Below are 22,020 nucleotides of genomic sequence, written 5' to 3'. Positions count from 1 at the left end.
TGCAAGGCATTTTTAAGGAGACTCAGTCCAGATGAATCTGCAAAGTTGTGATCTGAGGGCAACAGTAAAGTAGCTTATCCCAGGATAATCAGAATAAAAGAAACCAATTAGTGGGAAGGGGCAGGAAAGGAAAAGATTTCAGCAATAAAATTTCCCATGTGATTTTTAGGCAATATTGTCAACGAAAAGTACAACACTGTGGAAAGAATTATCATTTAATAGAAATTGTCTTGTGATAACAAAAAGTCTTTGTAGAGTCTAATATTTATAATGAATCTTCTAAGGAGACTAGAAGGTGCATATCTCTAGAGATACAGTGATACAATGTAGCCATCTTAACATATTTAAGTTTTGATAATTACAATTACCTTTTAAAATAATCATCACTGAAGCTTTCCTAAAACCGACACATGTATTCTTCATATTTCCCTATTGTACCCAGAAGATTGCAGGGCTGGGTGCATAAGAGGAACATGGCAAGTGCCTGTGATAAGTGGCAGAGGCAAGAGTGGGATAAAAGCATTTAGTATCAAGGACACCTCCATCCTTTCTACAAGTGTGGAAACCTCGGTATCTGAGTGCTAGCGTGTTCTAGCAATGCTGATGGATGTAACAGGTGTAACGTCTCTGTATTTGTTTGTTTATTTTGGAGCTGACTTTGTGCTTCTGTGACCTCTTGTGTTTGTTTTCCTTTAGTGACAGAAATAGTAGGTTCGAAACAAAGGAGGATTGTGGGAATCGTGATTCAAATGTTTTTTACCCTTGGAATCATAATTCTCCCTGGAATTGCCTACTTCATCCCCAATTGGCAAGGAATCCAGTTAGCCATCACGCTACCCAGCTTTCTCTTCCTCCTTTATTACTGGTAATGTGGTTTTGGTTATCATCATATTTATACTGATTCCACAGAAATTAGACTCCAAACCAACATGAAAATGAAAGCAATAAAGGAAATTTGCTGCTTTGAGAATTTTTAGAGAATTTTAGGATTTATAGAGAGTATTTGTTGATGATTTTATTAATAATTATCAAAAAAACAAAACAAAACAAAATACCAGAACACAAAATTCTAAGTATGGTAGTGCATTATGTTTTGTTTTGTAATAAATAGCTTCATGAAAACTATAAGGCAACAAACCATATCTGCCAGTATTTCAACATGCAAATTAAATGCAATGAAGTCTATTTGCTTCTCTGTGTGTTCTATAAAGCAAATTAATGTTACTCAGAAATTCTCTGAGGAATAAGGAAATGTTAAGAGCATCAAAAAATTACATTATCAAAAAGCAACAGATAAGCATTTGATTTTTGTTGTTGTCGTTTTGAGATGGAGTCTCACTCTGTCGCCCAGGCTGGAGTGCAGTGGCACAATCTCGGCTCACTGCAGCCTCTGCCTCTCAGGTTCAAGTGCTTCTCCTGCCTTAGCCTCCCAAGTAGCTGGGATTACAGGCGTGCACCACCACACCCAGCTAATTTTTCTATTTTTAATAGAGACAGAGTCTTAACATGTTGGCCAAGCTGGTCTCAAACTCCTGACCTCAAATGATCCACCTGCCTCAGCCTCCCAAAGTACTGGGATTACAGGCGTGAAGCACTGCACCCAGCCAGCACTTGATTTTTATTGGAATGAACATGTTTTAATGATTCTTCTAATTTAATTTTAATATATGGGCAAGTCAGTTTATATAAATCAGATTCCTAAGCTTTTCTTAATATTCACTAAATCCCAATTCTTTTCATATATGGAATCAATATATTGTAAGATAGCCTGGTTTTGTAAGAGCAATGTCATATTGATTATTTTGATAAGCAATGATTCAATTATCAAGCTAGCATTTTTTTCCCATCCATTATAATCTTGCAAGAATAATCTGTGTTTCAGGGACCTATTATCAAATCTTATTGACTCCCAAATTTATATCTAATTGCAAGATCCATTTTGATAGAAAAAATCAAGGCAATAGATTTTAGATTTTGAAATTCCTAGACATAACTCACAAAAGCCTCCTTCTTTGCCAGGGTTGTCCCCGAGTCTCCCCGTTGGCTGATTACTCGGAAGAAAGGAGATAAAGCATTACAGATCCTGAGACGCATTGCTAAGTGCAATGGGAAATACCTCTCATCAAATTACTCACAGGTAATTTCATTTAGTATGAGTAACAAATATTGCTAAAGTAGGTAAATTGATTTTGTTGCCACTTATGTACTTAATGTTGCTTCTTAAATTTATGTGCAAAATATATATGTTTGTATATATATAAAATATATATATAGAAAATGTATATGTATATAGAGTGTGTGTGTATACACACACACACACAATCAAACATCTGAGAAATCATTTTCAATATGACTTAACTGAAAAAAATCTTGGGAAAAATCATAGGACATATTAAAGAAGAAATGATTATGAAGCTGTATTAGCATTATAGGCAAGGCTAATTGATCATTTCAGTACATATTTTAATAATTGCACCAAGTTACTTGAATTATTATACTTTACTTACTGTAAGCCCCATAATGTTGAATCACTCATCTTGATTGCACAAACTGTAAAACCTTTTTTTGACTTGTAATTTAAAGCTTTAAGTTTGGCCCTGAAAAAAATCTGTTTATTCATACCAGAGCTTTAGCAGTAATGTAATATTTCAGCCTTTAAACTCCTATATGCTAGTCTTTCTCCCTTTCTTCTTTTCTTCCTCCATTCCGTCCTTCTTCCAAGAAAGGCTTTTTGGGTGCCTCCGCATCAGTGTACTAAGAAATGGGGGAGGTCAGGGTGTAATGGCTCACTCCTATAATCCCAGTGCTTTGGGAGGCTGAGGTGGGAGGATTGCTTGAGCCTAGAATTCGAGACCAGCCTGGGCAACATAGCAAGACCCCATCTCTACAAGTAGAAAGTTTTAAAAACTAGCTGGGCATGGTGGCACACACCTGTTCTCTCAGCTACTTGGGAGGCTGAAGCAGGAGGATCATTTGAGCCCAGGAGTTTGAGACTGCAGTGAGCCATGATCACACCACTGCCCTCCAACCTAGGAGACAGAGCAAGATGCTGTCTCTAAAAAAGATATACAAAGAAAATGAAATGGGACAAAAATTAAAAGCTTTCGCCCTTTGGAATATTTGATATATACTTGAGGATATAACATATATTTAAAGCAACCCCTAAATAGAGAATAGCATATAAAGAAAAATATAACGATGCTTTAGCTCCAAAGACTAAGTGACTACAGAGTAACAGAAAGGTTGTTATAAAAGGAATGTTAGAGAATAATTTTTGGAAGATATGAATCTTGATTTAAGACTAGGTTGTCAACTTTGTTTTCTTCATAGCATTCAGTTTGATTTCACAGGAACCTTCTGATAAGAACTTTCTGATAAGAACTGGGTTTTGGGGCTGGGTGTGGTGGCTCATGCCTGTAATCCCAGCACTTTGGGAGGCCGAGGCAGGTGGATCACCTGAGGTCAGGAGTTCAGGAGGAGCCTGGCCAACATGGTGAAACCCCATCTCTATTTAAAAAATACAAAAATTAGCAGGGTGTGATGACGAGTGCTTGTAATGCCAGCTACTTGGGAGGCTGAGGCAGGAAAATCACTTAAACCTGGGAGGCAGAGGTTGCAGTGAGCCAAGACTGCCCCACTGCACTCCAGCCTGAGCAACAAGAGCAAAATTCTGTCTAAAAAAGTACTGGGTTTTGTTGGTTGTATTGTCCCCTCCCCAGCCCCTGAAGCTTGGTCATGTATGTTTGGATTTCTGCCTTCTTCCTCTCTCTTATATTAAGTGGCAAGCAGTAGGCTCTTGTCCAAAGGTTTCAACTGAGCAGATGTCACAGGTGCAATGGTGCAAGTAGGTTAATGATATACCTTGAGGTTTACAGATCATAAAATGTGTGGTAAAGACAAAGCATGGTCTTTTTAAACCACTGTGATTCATCCATCCTTGATCCTTGTCACTCTTTGAGTGAGCGCATTTGAGCTGTGTGTTCCTTTTAGGGAAAAATAATATACACCTGTTGTCCCAGCTTGCATTCATCCATTGACTATAGTCCTCATAGCCAGGTCAAAGATCTGATCATTTGTATTCAATTTTAATCATCCAGTGAATAATCTCTGCTCTTTTCTCAGCAGTATACTGAAGATACTGCACACATAGTCCAGAGGTAAGCATGTACATTATCTACATCAAGGTTTAGATATTGATTTAAAGGTCTAAATATAGAATATAGAAAAAGGGAATATAGAAAGGAATATAGAAAAGTAGCATTATAGAAAATAAATAGGAATAAAGAAAGGAATAGATAAAAATAGGAATATAGAAAGTATTCTAGAAAAATAGGCATCTAGAAAGGAATATAGAAAAATAAGAATATAGAAAGGAATCTAGAAAGGGATATAGAAAGGAATGTAGAAAAAATAGCTGTGTGCTGGTAGCTTGTGAAATATAATGTTGGATTAACCAGGCATGTCACGTGTGATAGTGAGTCTCACTGAGAGACGAGTCTAATTCCCTGAAGCAGCTGCTGCTACATATCTCATGAGTGTACAGTTTAGCGCTGCTCCCACAGACCCACTGACCCAGCTTTATTCATGAGCACCACAGAGATCATGACAACAGGTAAGTAGTTCAATGTTCCACATGGCTGTGTTTATGAGAGATCATGAACTATGGGATCCAGTGGTTTCCAAGTCATTTTAATTTTAATATGGAAATTTCCAAACATATTCAAAAATACAAAAAATAGTTTAATGAATCTCTATGCATATCCCTCAGCTTCAACAGTTATCAACTCCTGATCAATCTTACTTTTTCTATACTCCGCCTAGTTTCCCCATCCACTGAATAGGAATCAATCCAGCCATCATAGCATTTCATCTTGTGATATTTTCCTCTGAAGTAGGAATAAATAGGTATCTCTGGAACTATGTGTGCACTATCTTCAGGACACTGCTGAATGAGGAGCAAGAACTATTCCTGTGGTTCTTAAAATTGAATACAAGTAATCACACCTTTGATCCAGTTGTGGGGACTGATTCCTATTGTGGGAGCAAAGATGGGGCAGTGGTATATAAAATATAAATATAAAACTAATATCAATGTCATTGTCCTAAGAAAAATAGCCACAATTCCTTAATATCAAGTCAGTGTTCCACCTCCTTGATTGTCCTACAATGTTTCACAGCGTCTTTGTGCATTAGACTCCTCCTGAAGTTATGGATTGTGAATTGTTGATCTCTTTGGGTTTACTTAATCCATAGGTTCCTGCTCTTTTTCATTTCATTCCAGCTTTGGGAATTAAAAAAAAAAATCCTGGGGTTTTTCTCCTGAAGAATTTCTACAGTCTAAATTTTGTTGATTATATCTGTAGGATCCTTTAACATGTTTCTCTGTCTTTTATATTCCCTGTCAATTGGTAGTTAGATCTAGAGCTTAATCAAGTTTAATATTTCTGGCAAGACTACTTCATAAGTGGCTTAGTACATTTCCATTAAGAGATACCTGGTGGCCGCTTGTCTATTCTTTTGGAACATTACTTGCCACTGATAATCACTGCCTGGATTTACTAACTAATCAGAGGTTGCCAAATGACAATATTCTCATCTTATCATTACTTCTTCATTTATTGCTGGAGTGCTTAAATAAAGACTAATTTCTCCATCAACTCTTGGTGACCCTGAGATATAGTTCATATCGAAAAGACAGGACATATGCATCATTTTTTATTTTCCAAAGAATAAATTGGCTCCCTACATCCTCCCAAAGTGATTAATGAGCTAAGTGTATTTATTTAAACATAGTTTATATGTTTCAATCCTTTGCAGTTGCATTAGTGTGTTGTCGCACTGCTATAAAGAAATGCCTGAGACTGGGTAATTTATAAAGGAAAGAGGTTTAATTGACTCACAGTTCTGCATCACTGGGGAGGCCTCAGGAAACTTACAATCATGGCAGAAAGGGAAGCAAGCATGTGTTTCCTCACATGGCGGCAGGCAGGAGAGGTGCCGAGCAAAGGGGAAAAGCCCCTTATACAACTATCAGATCTCATGAGAATTCACTCACTATCATGAGAACAACACAAGGGTAACCATCCCCATGATTCAGTTACCTCTCACCAGGTTCCTCATTTGACACATGGGGATTATGAGAATTACAACTCAAGATGATATTTGGGTGGGGACACAGCCAAATCATGTTAGCAGTTATTTTGTTGAGTATTCTTTTGGATGCTCAAATTGCTCCATCTTTGGGCAGATGGAGCTTATCCGGAGTCTGCCACCCTCTAGTAGCTTCTGAATATTTCCTTGCTCTTTAGCATGACGAGATTTTCCAGTCTCATTTTGTAAGTTCCAGTCTCACATCCAAGGGAGCTTTGGTTTTTGAAACAAATGTCTTCAAACCGAACCTACCCATCTTTAATCTTTTTAATTGTACATAAGCATAAGCAGAAAAGCAAAGTGTTATCTTCAAGAGAAAGATTTAACATTTAAGTTTAAAACACCTTGCTAAGAGCAGAATTCAGCCACATTATGGGCCACGTCATAGTTTTCCATCTCAAAGGTCCTTATATCCCCACAAGCACCATCCTGAGCAGAAAACCTCCTCGTGATGATACAGAAGCACTGGCCAGCAGGGTAGGCACTGTACTTGAGCTCCAACCCCCAAAATCAGAGCAGGATTCCATTACAGGTTTTGTGCAAGGACAAGTATAGCCAATATAAATTACTCATATTTTGGTGATTCAAATAATACTGTCCGGGTCTATGTTAGGATCGCCTTGAAACTGTGTGTTTACAGTTACTTTCACATTAGCCCATATCCCTCTCTCTGGATACAGTCTCCAGGACCTTCAGACCCACGACAGAAGTGCCCAGCAATCTCTACTTTTCACAGAACCTCTCTTCAGTAACTTCTGACTTTTAGAACAAGTTATCACTGCGTAAATGACCTCATCCTTCACGATCTCTTCAATTCCCACCTTATTCTTAGGGTGCCCATTATAGGGTGCGGAGAAGGTTAGAATGGATCTGAAAGACTATGGTTGGATTCAAAGCAGCCCCAGGAGACCTGGCAAGTCAGCACAGTTCTCTTGTGAAAAGAGCCACCTGCCAACCCCAACCTGTTCCATTGCTGACATCACTGGTCCAGGTATATTTAGGAGAACCTAAGGACCTAGCTTAAATCTACCCAAGGATGTTCCATAGTACAGATAAGCTAAATTCGCTACAAACTATGATTACACCAATCCCCAGAGCTTTAGTAAGTGAAGGGAAAATATGAAAGGAAAACAGTATGATATATTTGATCCGACATTGAATCAGGCACATTTTGAGGGTTGTTTATCCTGCAAATCATCTCAGTTACAGTTCACATGGACATTACTCCTTTCATAGGTAGGCAAACTCTGTCTCTGTCTCACTTGTTCCTAGGCTTCCATTTACCAAGGTTTCTGGCTGGCCTCTGGCTTTGTTGAAGAGATAGCTAGCACTAGCAGGGATAAATACAGGTGATCAGGGTCCAGGCTCTCTGAACATACAAACACTATAACTGTTATTCACTAAAAGGAAAAATCTCAAAATCAAAAACCAATGCAAAACAGCTCAGTGGCTTGAGCTCCTAGGAGGTTAGGTAGAAATTAAAGAGAATTAGTGGATGGGTAGAATTTTAAGCAGTAGGTAGTTACCCAGTGCAGAAGGAGGATTAGCTTAGACACCTAGTCTGGTGGTTCTCAGCCTTTCAGCATTTGCATACAATAATTTTTAAGGCTTGCTTAAAAAAAAAAAAGCAAATTATAGGTAAGTCTACAATAATGACAGCACAGGCACACCTACAACATGACAGTGTCTCACAATGTCTTCAGGAGCATCCACAATCTTCCACTGACCCCAGAGAACATGTCAAGGAAGAGAACTGTTTTCTGCCCTGAGCACACCCTCTGTTTTGCTCATAATGCAAAGTTCTTTTATGGTGCAGTAAATGTGAAATTTTTCTTTGGTATCAGTTTGACATTATTCCTGCTTGTTACTTGTAGTGTCCTGTTTCTTGCCTTACACCTGATCACTAACCATTCACTTCAACTTTTCACTCTCATATGATAGACTAGTAACAGTACTGTGTGCAAGCATGAATAATGGATTGAGTAACAATGCTTATCTGAGCATATGGCCATTGCTCCAGGTACTGAATCGGTGTGCTTGTCAAAATAAAAAAGAATGGGCAAGTACTTCAGAGTGCCCACACATCTGGTGGTAGTAGACTTGGTCTATTGGTGAGTAATGGAGAGCTGAGATCGTTTCATGTAAGCATGAACTGCTATTGAGAGGTGACAAGGTGCTAGCAGCCCTCACTCTCAGCGCCTCCTCAGCCTCTGGCCTCAGCATCCACTCTGGCAGCCTTGAGGATCCCTTCAACCTGCCAGGGCACCATGGGAGCCCCTCTCTGGGCTGGCTGAGACCGGAGCACCCCCACCCCCGCTGCTTGCCAGGAGGTGTGGAGGGAGAGGCACGGGCGGGAACCCGGGCAGTGCCAGCGGGAACCGGGACTGCATGCCGCACTCGCTGGCCAGTGTGAGTTCCGGTGGGCGGGGGCTCCGCAGGCCGCACACTGAGCGGAAGGCCGTCACCGCCGGCCCAGGGCAGTGAGGGACTTAGCACCAGGACCAGCAGCTGCGGAGGTTGCTACCAGGTACCCCAGCAGTGCCAGCCTGCAGGCGCCACTCAAATTCTCCCGGGGCCCTAGCTGCCTCCCCACAGGGCAGGGCTCGGTACCTGCAGCCCACCATGTTTGAGTTCCTCCCCCTGCGGTGGGCTCCCACGAGGCCTGAACCTCCCCAATGGGCCCCACCCCCTGCTCCGTGAAGCCCAGTCTCATCGACAGCCCAAGGGCTGAAGAGTGCAGGCGCCGCTCGGGACTGGTGGGCAGCTCCGCCTGCAGCCCTGGCGCAGGATCCACTGGGTGAAGCCAGCTGGGCTCCTGAACCGGATGCGGACTTGGAGAGTTTTTATATCTAGCTGGAGGATTGTATGTGCACCAATCAGCACTCTGTGTCTAGCTCAGGGTTTGTAAATACACCAATCAGCACTCTGTGTCTTGCTCAAGGTTTGTAAAAGGCACCAGTTGGTACTCTAGCTAACTAGCTCTCTGTGACTGTGTGTCTAGCTCAAGGATTGTAAACGGGCCAATCAGCACTCTGTCAAAACGGACCAATCAGCTCTCTGTAAAATAGACCAATCAGCTCTCTGTAAAATGGACCAATCGGCAGGATGTGGGTGGGGCCAGATAAGGGAATAAAAGCAGGCTGCCCGAGCCAGCTAGTGACAACCCGCTGGGGTCATCTTGCAGTCAGTGGAGCGTTCGGTCCTTTGCTTTTTGCAATACATCTTGCTGCTGCTCAGTGTTTGGGTCTATGCCACGTGTATGAGCTGTAACATTCACCGGCGGGGTCTGCAGCTTCACTCTTGAAGCCAGTGAGACCAGGAATCCACTGGGATGGGAAGAACGAACAACTCCAGACGTGCTGCCTTTAAGAGCTGTAACACTCACCAGGAAGGTCTGCAGCTTCACTTCTGACAGCGAGACCACGAACCAACCAGAAGGAAAAAGCTCCAGACACATCTGAACGGCTGAAGAAACAAACTCCAGACATACCATCTTTAGAAACTGTAACACTCACCGGTCCCGGCTTCATTCTTGAAGTCAGTGAGACCAAGAACCCACCAATTCCGAACACACTATTATCTGTGATACATTGTATTAATCCTCTCAACTATTCATTTCTCTGTAAAAGGATTTTACAGCCCGTCCCCACCCATTGCCACATGATTTCAACAGTATCTCCCTGTGGGCAATATATGTCCCCACCCAGTGAAAGCTTGGCCACCTGACCTGATTGGGCTCAAGGAGTAGAAGTAGCAGAATATCAATTCAGGGCACAAGCTTTGAGAGGCGTCATGAATTCCTGATAGCCCTCTTGTTCCTTCTGTGTGCCACAAGAACAGCAGACCCCAAATCAGTGCTGTTCCTTCACAGTGGGTCTCGGAAGAAGAGGTGCAGCCTGGAGCAGAGCTGCAGCAGCTGTATGGGACATGGCCAAGAAAAATTTGTTTCCCCACTAAACTGCTGCTCAATGTGTCTGTATGTACTGCAGGGATTAGCGGGTATCTGTTCTTGCAGCCAAAGCTAACTAATGCAATTGATCGTATTACTAGTTTAATTGCCAGAGTAGGGTTTGACGCATATTTTGGTGATGCAGAAGTGAGGGATTGGGATAGATTAAATTACTGTTTGGGAAGATTCACATTTTCTCATTTCCAAGGGATGAAAATACTCCCTGGCTCTATAGATGTTGGGCGTGGCAATGAAATTGCTTTGGCCTCATGATAGGTGCAGTGGACTTCCTGCCCTTTGATGCTGGCGTTGACCATGATACCTGCTTTGGCCAGTGGCGGGTTGCTAGATGTGATGCAATAGAAGCTTGAAATGTGCTTGTGTGGTTGGGCTTTATCTCCGCACCTCAGCCATCACCGTGAGGAGAAATTCCCAGGCTCACCTATGGGCCCGGAAGGAGGCTGAGAGACATTCAGAATGGAGCTGACCTAGCAAACCTTCCTGGAACCTACACTAGCAGGCCCCATCCAGCCCACAAACACATGAGATAAATGAATGCTTACTATTCTATGCTGCTAAGATCGATGACTGTTATGCAGCATTATTTATCAATAGCTCTGATGGTGAAGTGTCAACTTGATTGGATTGAAGGATGCCTAGATAGCTGGGAAAGTATTGTTTCTGGGCGTGTCTAGGAGGGTGCTGCCAGAGGAGATTAACATTTGAGTCAGTGGACTGGAAGAGGAAGCCTCCCCTCAATGTAGGTGAGCACCATCCAGGTGGCTGCCAGTGTGGATAGAGCAAAGCAGGCAGAAGAAGGTGAGATAGGATGTCTTGCTGAGTCTTCTAGCTTTCATCCTTCTCCTGTGCTGGATGCTTCCTGTCCCTGGACATCAGACTCCAGGTTCTTCTTGCACTTACATGAGTAGTTTGCCAGAGGCTCTCGGGCCTTTGGCCACAGACTGAAGGCTGCACTGTTGGTTTCCCTATTTTTAAGGCTTTTGGACTCTGAGCCATTCCTGGCTTCCTACCTTCTCAGCTTGCAGACAACCTATCGTGGGACTTCACCTTGTGATCGTGTGAGCCAATTCTCCTAATAAACTTCCTTTCATATATACATAGATCTTATTAGTTTTGTCCCTCTGGAGAACCCTGACCAATACAATGGCCGATTGTGTCAACACTGAGTGAGCAGCCACTGTCACTATACTGACCTAGGTGATGCAGCTACACAGGTAGTAACTGTGGCAGCAATTTTGGTTTGCTTTTTCCTCCCAGGATCTTAAAGGCCTTTATCCTAAAGATCCCTCTCCTCTGCCCCCAGCTCCCCATACCTCTCATCTTTGTATGGGATATGCTCATAGAGAATAGTAGTTACAATTCTGGCTAACAAGTGGACTCTGTTACTATGGAACTGAATATGCCCATATTTGTTAGTGATGTTTTATCCTGTACTGGCTCAATAAACCCATAAGGTTTGATTGTAGTTTGTTTGTTTTTTGGATACACAAGTATAGTTTATAGTGAATCTACTGCTTTTAAAATTAAACGTTAGATGTTATATCAATACATGTTCACACATAAACATGCTTGAGGCAGTTCCCATGGTGGTATGTTTATGTGACATCAGGAACGGAATTTGAGCTTTCCAATTCCAAAGGGATTCCTTTAGCCCCATCATCAATATAAGTGATACCACTGTTTGAAATATTTCCAAAATAGAAAAGATTAAAACCTCATTAGAAAGTGTCCTGCTGGATTTTTTTTATTACCTTAGATATCAGGGAGACTCCTAGACCTTAATAGCTACCGTCTTTTCTATCATTTGTTGAGCAGTCACACAAACACCAATATTGCTACAGAAAGGGACTTTCCAGCTTTGGGAATATCTGTTTCTGACATTTCCTTTCAAAGGGGGATTTTTATAAACATAATTTTTGTTTTTTCAAAAGGGGAACCACACTGTGATTCCAACTTGCTTGGAGCCCATCGGGGATGGTGGTATTCCAGTTCAGTTACTGCTGTCTTCGTTAATTGTTGTGTTTAGTTGATTTCAGTTCAGTTACTGCTGTCTTCGTAAATTGTTGTGTTTAGCTGATTTCAGTTCAGTTACTGCTGTCTTCGTTAATTGTGTTTAGTCGTAATCTCAGACTTCAGATTTGAAATCTCTCTTCGGGGAATTCATTTCAAAAGATCCAGAGAACATAGTTTAGGCACAGGGAGTACCTGAGGGATCTCTAAGGCAGACCAGTGTTGGAATGAGAAAGGCGTGAGTCTCAAAAACAAAGAAAGTCTCAAAAACAGTTATTGGAAAGAAAGTCACTGGGAACCCATCCAGAGCTTTCTCCCGACAGGACTAAGTCTTCCTCCTCTCCTTTTACAGGATGAATGGTGCCAATTCTACCAGCAAAGCTCTCATCTTCAAAATGACTCATAAAAATGATAACTGTAGTATGTGTACCATCACACTCACTTTAACTTAGAATATGCCTGAATGCATAAAAATATGTTAGGACACTGGACATACTCAACACAGAATGGACCTTTGTAGCCAATAACTAATTTAATAATACTTCCTATTTAAAAAAATAGCCTGAGTTCTAGAAATGGTGTGTATTTAAATGCATTTCTTTACTTTCCGTGTCTTTAACTTTTTGAAAACAAGACTATATGGCATAAAATAAGAAAACTGTTCATGCTACAATGAAATAGCCATAAAGACTGTACCAGTGAACGGGTCCATCCATAGCATGTCAAGACCCCCAACGTCCTTTCTCAAGCATGGTGCCCAGCACTCATTTCCTTCCACAAAAAGAAACTCAGCCTGGCATCGCCCGGGTCAGTGGGCTGTCATTCAACCTGGAGAGATATTGAGGGGAGGATGTTCTCCTACAGCTTTACTTGAATTTAAATTGAATTGGAAATTCAATTTAAAGGTGCTTTAAAGAGTGAGATTGCAGCCTTGGAACAGGCTAGGCAGACTTCTGGGGTGCCTCATCAGAGAGCAGCATTGTGGTGAGTCAGGGCCTTTCCTCCTACTCACCCAAACTCATCTTCCAGATTTCCTCTGGGAAAATAAATAATTGGGTCATGCCTTTATCAAAATCTTAACTATCTCTGCTGTTCAAGTTAGGGCTTGAAAACTGTTCATCGGAACTGGGAAAGGAAAGCATTCCACATTATGGTCCCATAAACTTCCTACGTTCAGTCCTCACAATCAATTCTGGTGTCTGAGGACATATTACTAAAGAGTGAGTGTATTTACAGAACCCAGGACAACAGAGGGACTCAGGCAGTGTCCAGCAGGGTGGCCAACTGTTTGCCCAGGGCTGGGGAGTTGGGAGTTTCAGAGCTAACACCAAAAAATGTCTCAGGCAAACTGGGTAGAGTTGGTTCCTCCATGACTGGGTCAGTCCTCTTCTCCCCAGTTATGCTCAGAGGATGATTCCTAAGGTCTACACTTGCAGTCATCACAAGTCCTCCCTGCCCACCCCATGGGCCCTGATGCCTAGGAGAAGACACGGGATTCCCGCCCGACTGGAGGATGGGTCTGGGATCTGCCTGCCAGCTGTTCCTGGGATTGGGGGCAGGTTGCTGAGCCTGTCGAGTTGCCTGCTAGGCTTCCTCTTTCTTCTCCCGCCCCTTCCTCCTCAGAGCCTCGTGTCTCCCCCAGTTCTTCATCTGGTCCTGAGTCCTTGCCCATTCAACTATGGTTCTGGCCCTGCTTAATTCCTGCCTGCTTCATCCTCAGAAGGCAGGTTTCTGTCCTGTCCCCACACATCCATGGCCTTAAAGCAAGATGCTGATGCTGTCTTGATGACTGGACTTGCCCTTCCTAGAGACAGCTGCTGCCAACCCATTTCCCAGACAAGTCCGCAGGCCACAGACAGCAGGGCCAGCCCACGGAAAACACAAAGCCCTTTTTTCCCTAACTAGCCTCTCCATATGGAGGAACAAGTCCTGTTGCTTGGTTAGGGAGAGCCAAAGCCCTTTCCTTTCTCACTGACTCTTCTCTCACTGCTACTGGGATCCTGGCAGTCCACACAGGCAGGTCCATGTGGCTTATGACACAGGAGTTCCGAGCTTTGCAAAGTGACATTGGCAACTGCTCAGTTATCCGTGATTAGTTATGAATCTAAATGCATGGGCTTCTCCCTTTCCCTTCTCAAAGGCTAGGCTTCCCCTTGCCCTTTAGGAACAAGAGTCTTCCCATTTCTACTCCAGCACCCCTTGGTAGGCAAAGAAGCATTTCTTTCTTTCCTGCCTACCCTGAGCCCCGGCAGTATTACAAACAAAAGTAAAACACAAGGCAAAACTCCTCGGCCGCACAGCCTTGTTTTATTCTGTTAATCTTGGTTGTTCTCTTTTTCGGGAGTTGTGTAAGCATCTAATTTTATTATTTTGATTCTGTATCCCTCTCTAACAGAAAAGAGGAGGGAGTTTGCCTGTCCTTTTTCCATTTCAAGCATCTGCTGGGCAAGGGCCTTCTGATACCCTCTCTGGAATCGTTCCAGTCTAACAGTGTGAGGAAGAGGCTCAGCTTCTTCACATGTTTTGCTCCTTTGCCATTTGGTCCATTCTTGTGTTTTCAGCAAAACCAGTTTCCGCAATCCAAATTACTGGGCTTCTTGACTGTGGATAAATGAGAAAATACTCCTCTCTGTGAACGTGCTCCTTTGTGGAGACAATAATGAATACAACTGCCAGAGCTCTGCGCAGCCAGCAACCCTGGCAGAAGTCCCTGTGTTATTCATAACCCAGAGCTGTGTTGCCATGGCAGTACTGCTTGCTAGACCTTTGACCCACCGGGAAAATTGTCTTTCTTCATGAAATAATCCTAAGAAGAGAGACGTGGCTCGAGAAGCAGATGAAATTCATTTAAATTCCCCAGCACTAGATTGAACGTCGGTGTACACAGATGTGCCCCTTTGATGTAGATGAAGCTGGAGAAAATTGTACTAAACAGTAAGTGCGAAAACACATTGTCATTTAATCTCTTGAGGTCCCATCCAGGAAGATGATAAAAAAGGTATCAGGTGCTGGATTTTCATGGAATCAATCCTCCCTTCCCTACAAAGAATTAAAATTAAGATCCATCTCATAAATGGGTGGATGAACACCTGGGTTATGTTGGTATAGCAACACGTCTTCATGTGGGGGCTGATGGTGGGACCCACCCAGTCATACAAACAGCATGAGGCCCATGCAATGCAGAGATGGCTAGATAACTTGGTTTGGAAAAAGTAACATGGGTCTGCTCTGTTTTCTTTTTTTCTCTGAATTTGGTGCTATTTGAGGGAAGGAAATATAATTTCATATACAGAAAGGCAAACGGATTGAGACAAAGTCTTTGTAAGGTGTCTGAATAAAGGAGGTGTTAATTGGTGATGAAGTCCCCTTAGCCTTTGCAGAAGAACTTAGATGATGTTAGGGAAAACGGCCAGAACCAAGGATGTTTTCCTGCTACAGAAATCTTTTGTGTAACAGCAAAACTTTGTCACCTTCTTTAGTGATGAACATGGAGGGTGAGCAGACAGGGAATCCTGGATGTTCTTGTTTACACATTCCTGTCTCCCAGCCACTGTAACCTCAGTCCTGGAGTTGATAAAGGAATCTGTCCCAGTGGGCCACAGATCCTAGGGACTATGGAGTTATTGCAAAGGTCCACAAACCATCAGCAACCAATACATCTGTTGAATGAACTAATAATACATCTTGGATTAGAAAAATGTACTTTCTTCAGATAAAATTAAATACAGTTATAATTAATAACCAATAATAAATTGAAAAGTGTTATTAAATCATAGTAAATTTGTGTCATTATGTGGTCTCAAAGAACAGAAGTGAAGAGCATAATTCCTGTCATGTGGGCAATCTTTAAATTTTTTTGACATTAATCAGACGTCCTCATGCTCAAAAAGGATGAGTCACTGTAAGCACAAGTAAGGTGTCTCTACCTGTTGCTGAGAGTCTTGCATACATACATATGTTTAGAATTTATGCACACATACATAAACTTCATGATAACAACTTCTAGGATCTCTTCATTTCTTTCATTCAATAAAATACTCCTGAGTTCATTATATTTTTATCTTCCACTGACCTTAGGGACAAATTCTACATGTTAAGTAGGGTGGATTGAGTGCTATGGCTCCCAGCTGCCTACTGTCTCTCAAAGGTGCATAGGATGGGTTGAGTACCACGGTTCCCAATTGCCTGTCTCTCAAAGATGAATCTTGGCCTTTTCTGGCTTACATTTCAGAGTCAACACATCACAAGTAGTTTAGATCTTGAGGAAGACTGAGGAAGGCTTATGGAATACTCAGCACAATTATTTTTATGGCACAGAGTGAAACAAAGATTGAATACTTACACACATGTTTTGATTAGTATGTGTGTTCAGCCAGGCTTACACACTTCTCTTTGAGATGTGACCTAGACACATTTTTCTAAAGACATTTCAGGTATTCCCTCTGCAGTTCATAATAGTTTATACTCTGCATTGACACAGGCTGCTCTCAAGCTAGCAGGGGACAGGTTTTTGATGTCAATTGAGTGAAATATAGTATCAACTTCATGTAGGACTGCTGCCATCCCCTTTCTTTCCACAATTCTGTAAACAACTTGGTACATTTTGTTGTCTAGAAATAGCCAACCTCTAAATTTAAACAAGTTGAGTATTAATCATTGCAGTGAAAAATTTTTCACATTAAAAACTGAATCACAGAATTCTTATTTGATCACCACATGTTTTGAAAAACTATTTTAATGTCACTGACATGAGGTTGTCCCAGAAACAAAAGTGTATGGATATACACAATGTAGCAGTCATTTATCTTCATTTATTCCTCCATTTATTCAGCAGATAGTTACTGGGCGCTGCATTCAAGGCATCTATTTTTAAAATAACCTCTGTGCAATGTTCACTTTCAAAAATGTCTCCCCACACGCATTTAAGATGCCTTCTATTTTCTCTAATCCTCTATAGTTGCTTTCCTTTTTCCTTTTTTCTTTTTGAGCTGTTTTCCATCTCTCCCTACTAATAATAGGTCTTTATTTAACTATACTTGTTTCATCATATAGATATGCACAATACAACTAAACCTGAAGTTGAAGAGTAGATTGAGTCCTATATGCAATGTCTGGAAATCACCACAGTGTGTTTTAATTTTGATTGAAGTACACATAGACATTCACATTGAAATCTAGGTAGGGTAAGGACAGTTATTAATTATGGAAACTAGTCTATATATTTGTTGGAATATGATAAATCAAGTCACAGTTCAAAGTTGAATAAATAGTGAACACAATATAACATTAATGCAGATTAATTACCATGGCCCAGAGACCAGCCATGAGACACAACATGCTTCGCTGTCAGCAATATTCAGGACTGGAATTCCAGAGATAGCGTGTGTTACTCGCTTATGGCTGCTACGTAAGAGAATCTCAGCTATCTCTAAACGTTCTGCCTTAAGCAGCATAAAGGATGTACCAGTGAAAAATGAGTTACCATATGCAGAAAATATTCTGCAAATCAAGAACCAGAAAAGTAAGCAACCCACAAACTCCAAAACTCATTAAATGAGTGTGATATTTATTTTGAGGTGCATCTACACTGATCTTCAAACTTTTCAACTATACCTGAGTTTCTCTGGAATATTTCTCAGCATTTTCAGACGAAACCAAAGGTTGTCTGAGCTACATAAGGAAGGCAAAATTTGGATATTTGACAAATTGGAAGCACTGACAATGGAGGAAATTCCAAGATGACATCTAAGGGACTCTTAGTCACTTAGACTAAATGGTTTTGGTTCTTGTTTTCTGAGGGGTACAGAGTTGGGTTACTTAGAACTCTGTGCATGGTTCAGGCATCACTGGGCTGTGCAACACTCATCTCATGTCCTGCTTGATTTTCTTCTCCACTTCCTCCTCTATCCCCACTCTCCCCTCGGTAGGTTTCCACTCTAATGTGTCTGATTTATGTGTTTGCTATTAATGTGTCCTTATGAAGTGGAGCGTGCTGTGTGTATTCAGGTGATACAAATGGCATCGTGCCACTCCAGATCTTGTATTTTTTACTTTTTCACTCAACTATGTGTTTTAAGTGTCTATCCAACTTGTTCGTGTGTGAGTGCATTGCTTCCAACTGTCGTGTGATTTTCAGTAGGCCACACCTGCTGTGCCTCTGGTCTCCATCTTCCTAATGATGGACACCTGGGTTGCCTTCAATAATTGTGATCGGTGTTTTCATACATGTCCTCTTCTGACCTGTGTGACGTTCTCCATGGAGTTCAAGGCCTAGAAGCGGATCCCCTGGGTCCTGGTGTGCGGGCAAGCTTTGTACCCTGAATAACACCAGCTTGCTTTCTGTGTCTACCCCACTAGTGGGACCTGTGGGTCCCTATTGTCCACATCTATATTTAGTATGCTCCAGTTTCCTAACTTTTCCAGCCCCCTCAGTGAAAGCACTGAGTTGCACATCTCTAGTTACTGGTGAGATTCTTTGTAACTTCACTGGAGCACATGGAAAACAGAAGAAATCGAAGGGCAGTCAGGACTCTTCCAGCAGGCAGGGACCAGGTCAGAGCCAGGATGAAGACAAAGCACCCTGAGCATGCAGCGATGGAAGAGATTCTTGTGACCCAAGCTGATGGGGGAAGGTTGAGGGCAACGCAGAGACCCCACTGCCGGCTTGCCAAGAGAACATGCAGGAAAAATGCAGGAAACGAGGGAAGGCTCCATTTTCCTGAGAAAAGGGCTGGAGGAATATAGGCGGCATCAAGTCCCAGCTACTGGCTCTTTGAGAATGTAGTCGGGACTTGCCCCAGTCACCCTTTCTCTGAGCACTCAGTGACTGGGTCTGATGTCACCCTGGCTGTCCTTGACCTGTGCAGAAAGCTCTGCCAACCCAGGACAGTGTGGGGAGGGCCTTGTATGCCCAGGCCCCAGCAGGAGACACCTCCTAGGAATCTAGCGGGACAAGGTTGCAGTGATCCTGGAATGCTGCCCACACCTAACGGCTGGAACAGTTCCCTCAGCTGGCTAGTGGACAGGTGGTCTGATGAACTCATACGTTACTGATGCTGATGTTAAAGACCATGTTCCTGTTGAAATAATTCCCAAAGCATTCAGAAGACTGAGAAGAAGTGATGATAAGAATTGTTCTTGGCAGGAGTGTGTGGTTTTGATTTTTATTTGCGATAAAGCAGAGGATTTTCTTCACTCAAACTCTCTTTTTCTCTCTCTTCGAAACAACTTTGGCTGACCAGTGTCTTATAGACACTCAATTTGCCTCTACATGGAACTTAAAATTTTGTGTATCCATACATGCTACCATAGTTTCAGGCACTGGGCATTTCAAAAATGTGATATTTAGAACCTTTCTGTTTCCGTGATGACTGCTGGCGTAGGTGCTGCTGGAGCTTTCGATGACATGTTGGATTCAGTCCACACAAGTTTTGATGCATATTCCCTTAATTTCTGAGACTTTAGAGTTAGAGTTTTAGAACTGAGAGTACATTCTCTTTTTTTCTTTCTCCTCTTACATCATAGGCTCTCCTCCCCCCCACCCACACACACAAAAAATAAAAATAAAACCCTCCCAGCATTGCTTTTGAGAAATGAAGAAATGTTCCAACATGTGACCCACAGCTGCAATCCGTTAACCTTTGCCAGTACTGAGGCTGCCCTCTGGGTCCCTCCTGGGACTGCATAGATAGAGGCCCATTTGCTGTTCTGGGCAGCATGCCCAGTCATCTAGGAGGTGGGGGACTGGGGCACTCTTTCAGGCCAACTCGAGCTAACGGAATAAAATATCTTCTCCATGGAGTGTCTCAATGAAAGAGCCACGTGGGCTGCAGGTGACCAGACTCGCTCGGTGCAGCACGGTAGCTCCTAGACTCATGTACAGTTGAACACTTCAGATGTGGCAAGTCTGAACTGAGATGTGCTGTCAAGCAAACTGTACAATGGATTTCAAAGATTTAACAGGAAGCGAAGGGTATAAAACGCCTCATGAATAATTTCATATTGGTTACACCTTGAAATGATCATGTTTTGGATACATTGGATTACATGAAATGTATTATAAATTCATTTCCCCTGTTCCTCTTTATGTTTTATAATGTGGCCACTAGAAAATGTAAATGTACGTGTGTGGCTCACATTATATTCTTACTGGACAGCACTGGTTCAGAGGCCTGGGATTTATTTTTAACTACTTTAATAAATATCAAACATTCATGATAATTTTAATACAGAATATTTCTCCATCATAAATGCTCTTGCATGGTAAATATTTTATCTACTCTTGTTTTAAAGGATAAGCAGGTTTTCAAAACTTGCCACAGTACTACAGGTAATTTGGCAAATTCTCTTTTATGGGTACCAGATAGTGCTATTTTCCCCTAGAAGCTGGCTACAGCTCTGTAACATGACATGCTTACTCCTGGCCATTCTGGGCTGGTCCTATTCTGACTAATGAGCTTATTATCCACTGGGCAGTGAGATGGAAGGACATGAGCACCTCAGCTGTCACTGCCGAGCTTCCTCCCAGCCCCACCAGGCCCTCTGGTTCCTGATGCTTGTCTGTAATACCAATGGATACTTTAACTTTTGAAAGTGGTTTCTGGTTCCCCCAATTGGTAAGCCCAAAGACCTCAAATAACATTTTATTGACACAGACTTCTTAGAGATGAAAAGTTTCTAGAGAGCAGAACCTTTAGGGAACTAGTGATGACACATTCACCGAATAAATCACAGTATTAGACTCAAGAGCAGATAAGTTTTCTTTCTTATCAGTGTCATCTTTCCTTGTGAAATACAACAACTGATGAAGAAGTCTCTTATTGAGAACAACCAGACAAAATCACAAGGCTAGACAAGCAGCTACAAACACTGTCGCCTTCCCCCTGCCCATAGTAGACCCTGCTGGTAAATGTATTTCTCCCTCCTAAACCTGGGAGGACTCACATTTCTGCACCCAGAGCCCCAGTTGGAAGTAAACAATGTGAGTGAACCGATGAGGTGGGATTGCTGTTCCTTGACTCTTAGTGCTTCTCATGCTAGCCTCCTGGGGATGTGGTTAACATGCAGATTTTCTCTCTAGATCTGGGGCAAGGCTTGTTCAGCAGGCTCCCAGGAGAGACCGACGCTGCTGACTTGTGGGTCATACTTTGAGTTGCAAGGCTCCGTACGTGGTGTTTGCCAGTGTGCACATTCATGAAAAATTACCCTGCCTTAATCCTGGTAGATCCGCAGTTCCAAATCAACATTAAATACATCTGGTATATTTAAGAAAATTCAACATAAAAAGAAATCCATTTCTTAAAAAAAAAGGCAGAGCAACCATTCTTTTTATCTGAGGACCTTTAAAAGCATCTCCCTTTATGTATTAAAGCATTAGCTACTAATTACTAAAGGAAAAAGTGCTGGGTGAATTATCACCTGGAAATAAAGTAACTCTCAAATGTTATAAAACACAATATTAATGTTGACAGCCTCTGTTACTGAATATGACATATTGTGTGCCAGGTGTGTGTGTGTGTATATAGTTGCATATATGTATATATACACACACGTGTATGTATCTGTGTATATGTACACATATCTGTGTATCTATATAGATGGGTTACTTAAATGAATTTTCAAAACTAATAAGGTGTGATTTGATAAATGAATAATACTTGATAATAATACTGAAATAATAAAATTGAATATTATTATTCTCCTGCTACTGATGAGAAAACTAAGGCTCAAATAGTTTAAATAACATGCTAGTAAAAAAATGTTCTGAGTAGAATACCACATGTCTGGCCTGACCCTGACTGTCTTTTTTTTTTAACTCTGAGACCAGTACTCCATGTGGGGAGTTCTGAACACCGTATTTATAACAGATGATTATTTATAATGTCTTTCTC

General features: G+C 41.9%; 1 protein-coding gene across 1 annotated transcript in view; it reads left to right on the top strand.

Moving 5' to 3' along the window:
• The window catches only part of SLC22A3 (solute carrier family 22 member 3), a 106,439-nt gene that overhangs the window by 60,519 nt on the left and 23,900 nt on the right, over positions 1 to 22,020 (top strand). The window contains exons 4-5 of the mRNA XM_025382431.1: positions 697 to 865; positions 2,020 to 2,137. Of these exons, the coding sequence (XP_025238216.1) occupies positions 697 to 865; positions 2,020 to 2,137 (287 nt within the window). The remainder of the gene's footprint in view (positions 1 to 696; positions 866 to 2,019; positions 2,138 to 22,020) is intronic.

This window comes from Theropithecus gelada, chromosome 4 (assembly GCF_003255815.1).
Source record: "Theropithecus gelada isolate Dixy chromosome 4, Tgel_1.0, whole genome shotgun sequence".
In the NCBI taxonomy this organism is placed as follows: domain Eukaryota; kingdom Metazoa; phylum Chordata; class Mammalia; order Primates; family Cercopithecidae; genus Theropithecus; species Theropithecus gelada.
This window is presented reverse-complemented; position numbering and strand designations above follow the sequence as displayed.